Source organism: Micromys minutus (genome assembly GCF_963924665.1).
Source record: "Micromys minutus genome assembly, chromosome: 3".
NCBI classification, from domain to species: domain Eukaryota; kingdom Metazoa; phylum Chordata; class Mammalia; order Rodentia; family Muridae; genus Micromys; species Micromys minutus.
Genome location: NC_137972.1, coordinates 85,388,167 through 85,403,216, shown reverse-complemented (window position 1 = coordinate 85,403,216; position 15,050 = coordinate 85,388,167). Strand labels below are relative to the sequence as shown.

Genomic DNA, 15,050 nt, shown 5'->3' with positions numbered 1-15,050 from the left:
TGGAGAGTTATTCGTTATTGGGTACAGAGCTTCAGTTGTCCAATCTGAAGAGAGCTGTGGGAATGACAGTGTGGATACTTAATGTTTCTGAACTGCACACCTCAAAATGCTTACAAGGATGCCCTTCATGTTTTTTTACAAGTAATAAATTTAAAATTAAAAAGAATTTTAATATGTTAAGATGTAAAATATTAAACAGGTAAATTTGCATGTAAAAGTAAGATTACTGCATAATGATGAAGATTAGGTTTCATTTTAATATAAGTAACTGAAAATATCATAAGCATTTTTTATGAACAAAGTCTAATTATATTCAAATAAGTGTTTTTTAGTTGCTTACTTTAGAGTACTTATGTAACTTTTGCCTACCGGAAAAGATTAAGAAAAGTATTTTTTTTTTAAATATAGCTTTGAGAGGCCAATTATATGGATACTTTTTATTTGATTTCATTATTTCTTAACTTTCCAGATTTGTGCATATATAAGTATATAATTAAGTTATTAAGCAAAATTTCTGGGTTATGGGCTATTGAGATGACTCAATAGATAAAAGCTCTGGCCACTGAGCCTGATGACACCAATTTGACACCTGGGACCTACCTTGTAGAGAGAACTATATCCTAGAGGTTGACATCTGGCCTCCCCCCATTCCCCGCCCCCCCCACCATGGCATGCACCGTATATGGATCCCACAAATGAATAAATATTATTTAAAAATCTGGGTTCTAAACAACCTACACTTTCCATTACATCACTGTTTACTTCTTGTGTTAATGAAAACTCTGTCCATGTGTCTGAGTGGGAAATGTGAGGAGTACTCACTGATACAAATAAATATGTATAGATTATATACATTATGCTACCATCTCTAGTGATCAGGATGAAAGGTGGCAATGGACTGTAAGGATGCGTTACATTCAGGTGATTTACACAGAAAAACTTGGTGTCATTTTCAGACCACAATATTCTATGATAATCGTTTAGAAACTCAGGACTAGCCAGTCTTTGAAACAGGAAATCAACTTTGGCATCTACATTCTAATAATGTTTACAAACTTTCAAAACCAAACTATTCCATTTAAACCCCAAATATAGAAATCTCTTTCCTGCCCTGTAGCGGAGCTGTGTAAGAACAGGAGAACTGAATACTAGTTTCTATCATCTTTGGAGAGTGACTGTTGGGGAATTTTCCAATTTGAGGTGCCCTTCTCAGAGAAAGGAAAATCTGAGGTGACCTTATTTCAGCCATTTCAATAGGTGACGGTATATCTTCATCTAGAGGTGGGGTAGCATAGCTTTCTTCTCCGAAGGAGCCTGAGGGAACTTCAACAGTTAAGCTATTGACAGTTTGGTACGGTGAAGAAAGTTCTTCATGGAGGAGGCTGGAGGAAGTTCTATTCTGAGACAGATGCTGTTCAATGTGAGCTGGAGAGTAATTACTACTCTGACTCTGAGGCCTGCAATAAAGGGCATCTTCTGATTCCTTACTTAGTTGGCCATGTTCTTGGCAGTCAGCAACAGATACATTTACTTGACTGGAAGAAGAAATAACAGTTGGAAGAGAAAAGAGAGACGTCACTAAACTTGGTGGGTAAGACGTTCTTTCAAAAGTCCAGTGGCCTGAAGAAACGGCTTTCGTTTCCAGATTTGGAAAGTATCTATTGCCATGTTCGGGATCAGAGAAACTTATACGTTTTTGAGCATCAGTACTAGTTGTCTTTTTAGAAAAGCCTTGAATTTCGTTTGCACGAGACAGGTTCGGACTACCTTGTGGAGTATCATAGCTATTGCTGTTCCTTTGACAGGAAATTATACTCAGTCTGCGGGGTGAAAAACAGTTTCGAGATTTAAGGAGAATAAAGTGATCTGAAGATTTTGTAGCACTGGGTGTTATGTCTTCCTGAGAATCAAAGTTAACTCTACTTTGCTGACTTTTGCTCTTTCGGCATCTCCACAGTAAAGTATGTCTTCCTTTACACAGAAGTAAGGAAGTGACCGTACTTGAGGATAATTTTCTACCTATCTTACATGTTGAAGAAGGACGACATGTAATAAGACCCAGAGCCACATTTGGTTGTAAAGATTGAGAGAATCCACGATCCATGTGTTGTGGAGTAACTTGATCTTCATAATTTGGTTGGAAGCGCCGGTCCTCTTTCCAGCAGCTAGAGTGGAAAGGGGGCCAAATGAAGAAGAAAAATCAAATGGGGAGCTGAATGGAGACTTAGCAAACTTTCCAAAGAATAATATCTACCATACCAATGGGAAACAACTACTAATTAGAAAACGGTGTGGCTAAGTTTAATGGCCACACAGGTGTATCCAAAAGAATGCACAGAAAGGTAGATTATCTCCTTACAAGAGCCTGCCCACTCCATTAAATCTCAGGGATTGGGAGAGTGAAAGAATCAGGAAGTAGGCAGAAAGAAAGAGAGAAACATAAAGTGACATCAGGCACAAAGACAGACATACCACAGTATCTCTCTGAGACTATTAAACTTCCATTTTAAGGGAATTAACTAAAACAAACTTATATTCCATTGACTAATTACATTTTAACATATCTTCCATGGGTGAAGCAAAAAAATCTCTCTGGGATGGGACGATGCTTCAACTAAACACACAGATCTCCAGCTACTGTGGGAAGCTAAAGGCAACACTACCCAGGCTTCTGAATACCTCCAACGCTCTTTGACACACAAAACATGAAACACGTGAAGTGTGTTTTGCTTTATTTTGCTTTGTCTTTAAGGCATACCTTAAGCATTTTCCCATCCTGAATTTAATCCAGAGTAAGTCTTTCCCTTCTAGGCCATCATTCATAAGACGTAAAATGCCCTGTATGGGTGGAACAGGTCAGAAGACTGAATGCTTGAGCTGTGTGTGGAGCTGCCATGGCAACAGCACAGAATGTAAGGACAGAGACTCTAGAACCCGCTGACCCTGCTTTAGAATAAAATCGTTCTGTGGCTCACCTTTCTGAAGAGCTGCAGGGTCTGTGGCTATGGGGTGTGTGTTCTGATTTTCTTACGTTCAGGAAGCCAGATGAAAAATTAAGGGTTAATGATGCAGTTAAGTGAAGGAGAGAAGAGGCTCTCTGCCAGCCTTTCCTTGAGATGGCCAGCAATCTTCTACACCCCTAGTCTCCTAATCCTTCCTTCTTCCTCTCGAAAGCTCTTTTCCCCAATGCCTTTACATTCAGTGGTAAAGAATTTGTACTGAAGATATACAAACTGGAGAGGAAACATTTCAAAACTAGCATCTGTTTCTACAAAACACATTTTTTGAGTCATAGCCACGGACCTACTATCTGTAGCCATTTTCAGACTCCAGTGGTAGAGCTTGGTAGATGAGACAGACTCTGCATCTCTTCATTTCTAAGTCTTTGCAGAAAAGAAATTTGCTGGCCCCTTTTTAGTTCATTTGATAGATTTAATCCTTTTGTTCCTCCCCGCCTTTCCCATCCATGCTGCTGGGGAAGCAATCCACAGGCTTGCAATTGCTAGGTGGGTGCCTTACAAACACTAAGCTGCATCCTCAGACTGGTTCCCTTCTGACTGATAAAACATTGATACTTTATAGAACTCACCACAGACTAGACATGGCACAACACATCATCCTGTATAATCTCAATGAAGACTTAAAACAATACGACATACATTATTAATCACATTTTAATTAAAATAGTTTTATTTATTGCTACTGAACATTTGTCTGGGCATGGGGTGGGCATACTATGACATCACGACATATAGGTGGAGGACACAGGACGACCTTTGGGAGTTGGTCATCTCTTTCCGTAGTTCCAGGGATTGGACACAGGTTGTCAGGCGTGTGTGGCAAAGGCCTTACCCTCTGACCCATCTCACTGGCTTTTCCTACACTTTAAGGAAAGAATCCAGGCTTGGGAAACTGCTGTCATGTATGCAGTTAAAGCTGAGCCAGGATGCATGCTTGTGTCACAGGGCATCACTGCTGCTCTTCCTTGGCCCTGCAGTCCTCTGCTGCTTCGCTCTGGGCTGGGGTTGCTTTGCTTTGTTCTCTCACCGAGACACACTTGTTCCAACAGTTTTCAGTGGCCTTCGCTCACTTGTTTCCACCCACTCCAGTAGCTCCAGTAGGCTACGCATGCCACTCTCCTCTCTGCCACACTACACAGGCACTTCGACAACACCCATTCCTACAGAATCTGGGCTTTGCAAACCTACTACGGGGACGCTCGGGATGCTGGACAAAGGAAGAAGCTCTCCACTCTGCGCAGTCTCCTTCCATTGCTGCAGCCGAGTGAGCGCTCACATGGGCAATGCCTTCTGCCTCTCAGCAAGCCTTTGCCAGGTAGGTCAAGGGGGCACTTGAAATGCTTTGTGTGGTCCTTCACCTGCGGGGGCTCTGGTTAAGTTCCTCTTCAACATCCTGCTTCATGTTTAAGAAAAGTGGTTGAAGTTACAAGACTGTTTTGTTCTCAGCTGTGCCTCCAGAGTTCAAACAGTGCCTGGCATAGAGCAGACACAGTCAGTGAATAATAAGTCAGCTGTGTTCTCAGTTTCTCTCTCCTAGCCCTTCCCCTCTCCTCTTTTTCTCCCCTCCCCCAACATGAAAGAGAAGATCTATTTGCAAACAAAATATGTATGACAATATGCTCAATGTAACTAAGGTTCAGGGGAATACAAATTTGAAAATCATTAGTTAACATTTCATCAACACAAATTTCATTAAAGTTTAAAGTACAACACTGTAAGTATTAATACAGGACAATAGGCATTCTCATAGTCACAGGTTTGTGAATGGGGTGTATCTTAAAGATTTATTAATATACATATGACCAATACATGTAATCTCTAAGTCAGCACTTCAAACACATGCTTTGAAAACCTTCTACAAGTGTGTAAGGAATTATAAGGGTATTCACTGAAACATTACTTATAGGAGCAAACAGATGATGACCTAAATATTCACCACTAAGAGAAACCTTTATCCCACTAATGGGATACAGCTCCACATTTCAAAAGAAACATGTTTACATGCGTCAACATGAAAAAGCCTCAAATAGAAAGAAATTAATGCATAAACCACTGCAAACAAACAAACAAAAAACCCAATACACCATGAAATGTCATTTCTGAAAATTTTAGAAACAAAATTCCAGTTATTCCTTGTGTATGGGAACACAGCACCCAGAGGAGACAGGGAAGCTGCCAGCCAGTGCATGCAGATTAAGATAAGAGGCATCTCCTAAAGAAAAGAACTCAATTACAACATCACATTGTTAATAGATCTGAAAAAAATCATTTTATAACTATACAGCTTTGAGGAATACAAATTACTGTTACAATCAGAGTGTGTTTGCCTGGAAGCCTAGACCTGAATTTCAACACCAAACTGACCTGACAGAAGTCAGTAAAGGTAAGATAGAAATGCCAGAAACAACAATAACAACAAGCACCCCCACCCCCACAAAGGCAAGGTCACAGGTAAAGGGGTCTCCAGCAAACTGGCAAATCTCACACCAGTCAGCAGCAGCCTTCTCTCTCAGCAGAGTTTATTTTGTTGCTCCGGAGTCAGCACAATCTAAAGGTTGGTATATGCCTGTATATACTGGTCTTCTCCTGGGGTCTCTGAAATACTTGTGGTGGCTAAAGAGTCCCTAGTGGGAAGCTGGTTGAAATCAAGCAAGTTGCAAAGGGAGAGAGAAGGCCTTGGGAAGTGACTAACTTACAAATATTTATCTACAGAAACAGGATACATCTGTTTGTATCTCATTAAAAATTAATTAAATTAAAATATGACTTTTTTTTTTTTTTTTGCTTAAAAAACTGTTCTAAAGCAGTGTTTGATAGGAAATGGTTCTTCCCATTTACTTAGTCTAGTCTGTTACTAGGACTGTATTATACATATCCTTGTATGTTACTGCTAACAAAACACCCATGACCAAGCAAGAGGAGGTGCGGTTTCAGTGGCTTAAAGTTTGGATCCATCACAACCAGCTATGTCATTCCTAATCTTCACAAATCTTCCTTGAAACTCATATCCACTGTACACTTACCTCAATATTTAGAGTTTGGTTAAATTTTGTAATTTTCTCCTTTTTATCTGTCCTAAACCAGATTAGGGTTTCTTCTCTTTCTAGAAGGTTAGCATTTCCTGAGTGAGCAGGCTTAAATTCATTGAGACAGGGTTTTAGGAACACAGGCCACTCACCACTTTTACCTGTATGCACACCTACACCAGTGTCCAGGTCCCCTCCCAAAATGTCCTGTCTGTGAGGAGACTGCTCAGACCTCAGGCAGCATTCTGTTTCTCTCAGCAGTGCCCAGTGCTGTAGATTTCTGCTTCCTACCAGAGTACAAAGGGGTTCCTACCAATCCCCATGAAAATCCCCAGGACTCATGAAAATTCCGATTTACGTTTTTCAGTGTATCTTAGATGTTCTCTAAATATCCCTCTTGCCTATTTAAAATCTAGCCTAGGACATTTTTTTCTTTCTGTGCAGGAACACCAAGTTCTTAGACATGACAACTGAATCTATCATCTGTGGATTTTTCCTACCACAAAAGTTCAAGGTCATTCCCCCAGCATAAAAAGGATGTGTAACAATCCTGGACTGAGCCCTGATGTCTGACACTTGACTAGTGAATTACACCATCCCTACTCTTTGTCTTCTCCCTTCAGATGCCATCTCCCACGTCCACAGAAAGTGTGCGGAGTACCTGTCTGGCGAGAAACCCTCATTGGTTGCTACTGTGAGAAGTGTCATGAAGAAAACAAGGTTCCTACCCTCAAGGATACCAGGCCCCATCACATTCAGTACAGAGCCTAAACAAAAAAACAAACAACCCTGGCTATTTTGTTCTTCAAAACCCTACCCAGAGTCAGTGTTGTAAATTCAGAGTATTTGTTTCCAGGCTAAGAGAATATTTGTTCTTAGTGCTAGGATTCAGGATATTAACCCATGTAGAGATGAAACAGAACCTTGTCTATAGCCTCTAATCCCCGTAGACCAGCAATAAAATTCAGTGGCTACTACTTCCAAGTAGTACATTTAACTACATGAACTACAATTTAACTATAATGGGTTAAAGTAAAAATGTCCTTTCCCCAGGTGTACAGTCCACATCTTAAGTGCATAAGAGTTACACACGTCTAGTGGCTACAATGCTGGGCAGCATTGATACAGCCAATATCTAACATCGCAGGAAGAACTAGGGAACAACATTGGTCTAGGGTGTTTGTATCACACAGTACTCACATTATACAATAGGTTACCCATCTAGTCAAATGATGATGTCTTCCCAATTCTTTCATGATGTTACTAGTTATTAATGATCACCAAATTATAAAATAAGTTATCTATTCTGGAAAACAACGACTGTCTTTCCCAACAGATGTCATTCTATACACATATATATGTCTGCGTATGTGTATATATATATATGTAATATATAATTTAATTAATACAATACAATAAAAATAATTATAAATATATAAATATAGTAATGTGTATGGAAAAACGGAACACAAACATTCCTTTCATTTCCTTTTAATAGCAGAGCAGAAACTGAATATATATCTATGTAATGGCAATAGTGTGAGAGATAATCAGTTTGCCATGGAAAACATTGAGACTACTTACCCTCCTTCACTTTCTGCTTCCTCTGAACTATTACTTGTAGCTGAACGTTGAACTGTTGTCACCTTCTTTTTCCTAGCTCTGTGCTGAGGACTGATCTTATGAACTGTTATCTTCCCTCCAAGTTCATCTTGTATACATTCCTCCAGCTTTGGAATCGTCTCTTTAAGGAATTTGATTTCCTCCTTAAGTTCTTCCATGTTGGTCAGTAACTCGTTTAGCTTTTCCAGGATCTGGAGTTGCCTCCTTTGAAAGACCACTGATGCTCCTTGTTCACCGTGGCTTTCATCTTGTAGAGTTAGTGAATCAAATTTCTTACCCAGAGAAAGAAATTTAGGAAAGTTCATTGTTGTCCTTGGCTTCAGGATCTTGTGGTACCATAAGACCAGCAAGCTGATTCCAGCTGTTCCTGCCATGATGCCAAAGATTAGTTCTTTGTTTGCGGAATGGGGCATTTCTTGGCTTTTATTTCTGAAATTAAAGAAGTAAGAATGTAAATGAATTTTGTTCCTCTGCCCAGGAAAAAGAATAAATTCTTTTTCAATCAATAAAAGATAACTCACTCACAGGAGGAAATACAAGGTCAAATAGAGGAGCAGGGATTGAAGAAAAGATCATTCAGAGGCTGCCTCACCTGGGGATCCACCCCATATGCAGCCACTAAACCCAAACACTATTGCTGATGCAAGAAGTGTTTACTGGCAGGAACCAGATATGGATGCCTCCTCAGAGTCATACATCTACAGCCGAGGATGCTTGCAGCTAACCATCGGACTGAACAGGGGGACCACAATGAAGAAGCTAGAGAAAGGATGGAAGGAGCTGAAAGGGTCTGCAACCTCATGGGAAGAACAACATAATAAACCAACCAAACTCCCCACAACTCTCATGGACTAAAACACCAACATTGGGCACACATGGAGAGACCCATGGCTCCAGGTGCATATGCAGCAGAGGATGGCATTGTCTGGCATCAATGGGAGGAGAAGCTTTTGATTCATTGAAGGCTCGTTTTCCCAGTGTAGGGGAATGCCAAGGCACTGAGGTGGAGTGGGGAGGGGAAGGGGGAATGAGAGGGATGTATAACATTTGAAATGTAAATACAGAGAATATCCAATAAAATAATTTTAAAAAGATAACCCTGTGTCATAAAAAAATTGACAGACTGCAAGCCAAATAGCACTATGGACAAGTGCTGCTTTAGCTCACACCTCAAAAAAGTTTTGCTTAGGGCTATCACTGAAATCTACTTTAATACGAACTTTGATTCTGATCTTATTGTTTTTCTACAGTCAATTTGAAGTTTGCTCTATAAAGCAAGCTTTAAAGGGCTTGAGAAATAGAAACAAAAGTATCATCAGCTTGGGAAAATTCATCAAGCATTCAGGATGTCCTTGTTTCCCCGCTATTTTGTGTGCAGCTAACGCGATATTTCTTGGTCTTAGCTTATTAAAGGTAACAGGAGGCTCTGCCTTAGCATATAAGTATACAAACAGACTTACAGCTTCCCAAACTCGGTCTCACTTCACTTCCCTCTATTAGATGTATATATTTGTGTTAAAGTTTGCTAGTAACTTGGTTGAAATAGCTGTAAGCTACCCACCTTAGGAACAGATTATCAAAGCACTGCTATCTAGAACCTTGATCAGACAGAAAGAACTAACTCCTGTAGGGACTCCTGAATGTCAGTTGGAAGTAACTTCTAGACTCTGGAAGAAGAAAAAAGAAGAGAGAACAAACAAACAGATAGGCAGTCTCACTCAACCAAATGGATAACTTTAGGGTCCACAGGAAAGTATAGAAGGTAAGAGAAAGATGTTTGGAAAATACTCAGACTCTATGGGGCTGGTAGAGAATAACTTCACAGGAATAACAACTATTCAAGGTGTCAGTTAAACTGGTCCCAAGGAACTGAGAAGCTTTCAAGATGCCAAGAAGGCTTACAGACTGTGTGAGGCTTTCAGCAGAGAGTTCAAAAGGTAGGGAGGCTAAAGGAACCTCAGACTATTTAGACTCCATCCAAAATAGAGTAAAGATTTACAAATAAGCCTCCAAACTAGTAAATTGATTTATGTGTCGCAGATAAAGTGTCTAATGCTACAAATAAACAGGAAAAAATGCAGAAAGCAACATGCACAACATCCAACCAGAATGTCCCATACCTAGCAAGAATTTATTGGACTTGCACAGAAGCAGGAAATGCCAGAGGTGATCTAATCAGCAAACAAAGGCCTCAAAGCAATTGTTTAAAGCATTTGCCAATTATTATGAATTAATTAAAATGTTGCTATATTATAAATGTACAAATATGTTCATGGTAAAGATGAACATCATGGGGGGGAGGGAGAAAGTTTTAAGCCAGACTGATTGGAATTTCTAGAAATGAAAAATAAGAGACCCGAAAATGGGCTTAATGAAGTGAAATCCACAGCAATGAAAACCCTGTGGAAAGACAAAGAGCAGTGCACAGGAAGACACAGCAGCACAAGTCACCCCAGCGCAGCACACAGCATCGTGAACATCTGAAACGGACAGAAACCAAAGAGAGATGGGGGCAGGGGGAAGAGAGCCAGAAGAAGGGAGGAGTGGGAATAGGGGGAGAAGGAGAAGGCTTATGTCTCAGGAACTATTTAAACAACAAAATGATGAAGTGGCATCTTTAAAATGCTGGAGGGTAGGGGTGGGGATAGGATACCTATCAACTGAAATTTCTGTACCCCATAAATATCTTTCAATATTAAAGGTAAAAAAAAAGTGAGGTTTCTGTTGTTTAGCAAAAGATGCAAGTATTATTACCAAGTGACAAGTGCTAAAAGAAATGCTAAGCAAGTTACTTAAACAGTAGCCATGAACAGACACAGAGGGTACCGCACACCAATGGTGACATACATGGGCAAACATAAAACTGGTTTTCTCATTTTAAAATTTACTGGGAAAATAGTTGCTCCTGAAGCCAACGTGGCAACAACACACCATAGTTGTATAACAGACCTAGAAAGCAAGAGACAAGATAACAGTCTATACTGTTGGAGAGTCCAAAGAAAGTAACAGAACACCATAAAGATGCAGATAAACAAGTGTGTGTGTGTGTGTGTGTGTGTGTGTGTGTGTGTGAGTGTGTGTGTGTGTGTGTGTGTGTGTATGTGTGTGTGTGTGTGAGTGTGTGTGTGTGTGTGAGTGTGTGTGTGTGTGTGTGAGTATGTGTGTGTGTGTGTATGTGTGTGTGTGTGTATGTGTGTGTGTGTGTGTGAGTGTGTGTGTGTGTTGGGGTAGGGTGGGTATAATAATAATAAACATATTCTCTTACCACCTTACCAAAGGGATGGCTAAATATAAAACAAGTAAGAGCAAAGATGCTGATTATATAGAAAAATGGTCCCAAAAGGTCAAGAAAAACATTACTTTTGAATATGAACGTTTAATTAAAAAGCAAAGTTGATAAAGTAGAAGGAACAGTGAGAATCATACAGATCCACATAAGAAGGCAAAGGAGACGGGCTCTGGTGCATGAGCACAGGTTGACCTTTGGCCGGAACACAAACCACTCTTTGACAGTAATGAAAGCAAAGGCAGATTATGTTAGCAGAGATTCAGGTTAAGTGGGGGAACGGAGGAGCTTACGAAGTTCTCTTTGATTGTTTCTTGTACAAACAGTCAGGCATGAAAGCTGGGGCAGAAATACTAGATGGACATAAATCCCGAATTAGGTCGTACCTGAAATCTTGCATCACATGGCTAACACCCTATTATTCTACACATTCTTAGCAAGGCATTGTTTTCTTTATGCTGCATGGCCAACTAAACACAATGATTTAAAGGGCTATGGAAGAGGGTTACAAAAGACCAAGCAGCCAGAATCCACTTCCAAGAGCTGCTTAAGGGAAGGTCTTCACTTCCTATTGTGATTGAAATGGTAAAATCAATCCTGCTATCAAGTTCAGCAACCCCTAGAGTGGAAGGAAAAAGACACACACACACACACACACACACACACACACACACACACACACAGCAAAATAAATAAAAGTAAAAAACAAAATGATTCTTATAATATTAAACTATGTGCTTGGACAATAGTTACTTTCCAATTTGGATGCCCTACCTCATTTAAAAAAAAAAGTCAGAAATTACCTCAGATTTTTTGATGACTAATATCTCTAGGAGACAGATTTAAAATCACTCTCTCAACCCAATTCCAGAGAGGACCCTGGTACTTACTCTGGCCTGTCTGATGGAAGAGTAATTGCCAGTTTTTTCCTTTCTTTTCATTTTCTCTTTTAAACCCAAATATCCTTTGAACCAACTGATGTATCTGAGAACTGTAAATCTAACTCATACAGGAGACACATCAGTAGCAGAATCTAAACCATTTGTAACAGATGAGGTTGTGATTGCTCCATAAACATTATACTATAGCATAAAACTAAATTACCTTGATAGATTACCACAAGAAGCAACAGAAATCACAAAGGCACCACATACTACTACTCACATTTATACTGCAGACCAACCATGCAGCAAACTGGATCATATTGAGGCTTTTTTTTGATTTTGGTTTTTTTTTAATTGATTAATATAAAATACTAGGGCTGGAAACAGTTCAAAAGTACAGTTCTTGTTTAGCACATATCAGACCCAGTATTAGATCCACAACAACATTCATTCTTTATTCCCTTCTTTCTCTATATTCCTGGCCCCATCCCACCCTTAATGAAGAATGCCCACACACCCATCTTGAAGTCTACCATAAGGAATTTTCCTATGCTGATTTAGGTCTTTGGCTCAGTCCTACCAGGCCAGCCTTGAACTTTACATTATGAAACACACACACACACACACACACCTGAAATCGTTTTTTCATTTTACAAGTAAATAAGCAGAAGTGAAAATCTGACCAAGAGAAAGACCTTATCCCCAAGACAGAACCAGGTTTAATCACATGAGAAACAGCCAAACTTTTACCTTTCTTTGGGTCCTACACGGGTTCGAGATGATCTCTTTGAAGTAGTTCAAAACAATAGTGTCATTATTATTTTTCAGACTAACTGCTGTCATCTACCCAGAGGGTTATCAGATTAAAGAAGAAAGGTTACCCCTGGATTCCTGTTTCCTAAATCGTAGAGACATCTAGCCAGCCGCACGCAGAATCAGAAAGCATCAAGCAAGGACACACGGGGAATGCTGACGGAGCAGACGTGGTCAGAGGTGAAATAAGACATCAGAAGTATGAGATTTAACTAGACTCACTAAAAATGGCATTAAAAAAAAACTCACCATTAGAAACACATAGGTTGGAGTGTTTGAAGTTATGCTACAATATCAGTCTATGCCAGTGATTTGAAAAAATAACACTGAATAAAAACAGTAAGGAACAAGCAAGAAGTAAATCAGTATGTGCTTTTGTGCCAATAATCTGAAATATGACACTGGAGAAAAGGAGGACTACACAAGTTGAAAATAAAAATCTGTTTGCCTACAGTGTAATGTAAAAGGTTGTAATAACATTACTTACATTATTTTTAGACTTTTGCTTATAGTAGTATACTCTTGTACTGAATACAGATAAGGCAATTAAAATTTATGAAGCAGACTTTATAGTTGAAAAAGTCTGCATTTCAGATGCAAACCATTATCACTTTACAAGCATCCAGTTGTAAATCACTTATGATGGAAAACGATAGGTATTATGTTTGTGTAAATTACCTAAAATTAATATGGCACACAACCAAAGGTTATTAGCAGAGAGTCACCTAGTAAGACAATAAAATGTTGACTTCCAAGAAAACTAGGACATGAAATGCTTTTAAAATAAAATCTTGTGTTTATGTCTTAGTTTTAAATCTCTGGATGTTAATGTTCTTAAAGTAACTAGGATGTTTAAAATGAGCTCCTAAGAAACATTCATACGTATTCATCAGCTGGTCCTTGGGATAAGGGGAAGGCATAAAGTGATGTAGCCCATAAACCAGATGAAGGAAAACTACCAAGAGAGTTAAGAAACATTGCGTTTCACAATTCAGCTTTAAGTTTCAAGTTTCCAAAGGAAGCGTTCTGAGTTCTTGAGGGAGAGGGGACTATATTGTATACAGCGATGCAGAAAACCCAGTACTTTCTCACTGAATTCTAACACTCATATTTCATCAGATTTTCATGCGTTTCCTCGTCTATAATTTAAATTTGGGACCTCTTAGTATTCAGCTTATTTGCAAATGTTAGTAGTGCAGTTAGTCTAGTTTCCCTGTTTGTATAAAATAGCCAGGACCCCCCCTCCCCGCCCTTCTTTTTAGTTCGGAGAGCGCGCAAAGAGAACAAGGTGGGCGCGAGGCTGAGGCAGGAGCAGAGACGCGGTTGCCCACTCCGGTGGTCGCCTGGCTCAGGGGTCACGAAGCCACCCTCTAGAGCTCAGGCTCCTCCAGGACTGCGCCAGGACAGCCCGCTGCTCCCAGGTCACCGGGCGTCAGGCCGCGACCCGGAAATAAATCAGCAGCCGGAAGTGCCGCCGCCTTCTTCCACATGTTCCCCGCCGTCCGGCCAGCCCGCCCGGGAGCCCCTTCCCCGGCTAGGTACGCACCCGGGGTCCTTGCGCAGGCTTCTCTGTGGCTAGAGCCAGGGAAGCGGACGAGCAGGGAGAGGATGGACGACTGGAACCCTGCAGCCCGCGGGTCCCAAGGTCCGGCCTGGCGGCCTTCGCGTCTGACCCAGATAAGCGGAGGCGCCGGGGGAGGAGCCGCTAGCGGCCTGGGGCTCCCGCCTCCTCCCGCCGGCACTTCTCAGCCCCGGGCTCCGGGCCTGCTTTTCACGGCCCGGAAAGGTGAGCCCCGCAGAGCACCCGCAGGCAGGCTCGGAGTCAGCCTTCCCCGTACACCCGGCGCATCCGCTGGCCCATCACTACCGCCGGTGGCTTCCAAGTCCCCCCCGTTGTCCCATAACTAACCCTAATCTATGGCACAACTTTTAACCTTCCGTCAGTCAAACACAGACGTCTTTCACTATTTTCTGACTTCAACTCACTTTGATTTTCTATCAACAAAATCCCCCGGCCTCTTTGTCCCCCTGCTGTTTTGAGCTGCAAACCAGTCTTCTCTGGTGACTGGCGTTGAAGGTTTGCCCATCTCCAGATTCTGCAGATCATACAGTGATAATTCTGTCAAGCTTTTAAAAACTGCTCACAAGCAAGTCCCTCTGTATAGCTCTCACTTGGGGCATGGTTGGCTTAAACTTTTGACTTGTTGAGAACAGTCTTAATTACTAAAGCCCCCAGCAATGTACTGAATAGAATATAAAAAAAATGGATGTACCCTGTTTATCAAAACAAAAGAACCAAACCGCTGTAAAAAGAATTAGGGTTAATTGATTGTATAATATACTATTATTTACTGAAGGGATTTGGAAAATTTTACAATTGTACATTATAGATTTTTTA

At 40.6% G+C, this 15,050-nt stretch overlaps 1 protein-coding gene across 3 annotated transcripts in view; it reads right to left on the bottom strand.

The window, feature by feature from the left end:
- Positions 1 to 13,854, bottom strand: part of RMDN2 (regulator of microtubule dynamics 2) — a gene marked incomplete at its 5' end in the record, with an annotated part of 47,705 nt that extends 33,851 nt beyond the window's left edge. Inside the window, 4 exons of one of the 3 annotated variants that reach the window (XM_080913902.1) lie at positions 1,236 to 2,165; positions 7,631 to 8,098; positions 12,590 to 12,808; positions 12,902 to 13,854. In XM_080913902.1, coding sequence (XP_080770028.1) covers positions 1,236 to 2,165; positions 7,631 to 8,082 — 1,382 coding nt within the window. Of the gene's footprint in view, positions 1 to 1,235; positions 2,166 to 2,758; positions 2,776 to 7,630; positions 8,099 to 12,589 lie in introns of those variants that run through there. The other 2 variants (XM_080913904.1, XM_080913903.1) reach the window with 2 other exon arrangements.
- Positions 13,855 to 15,050: the final 1,196 nt, after the last annotated feature.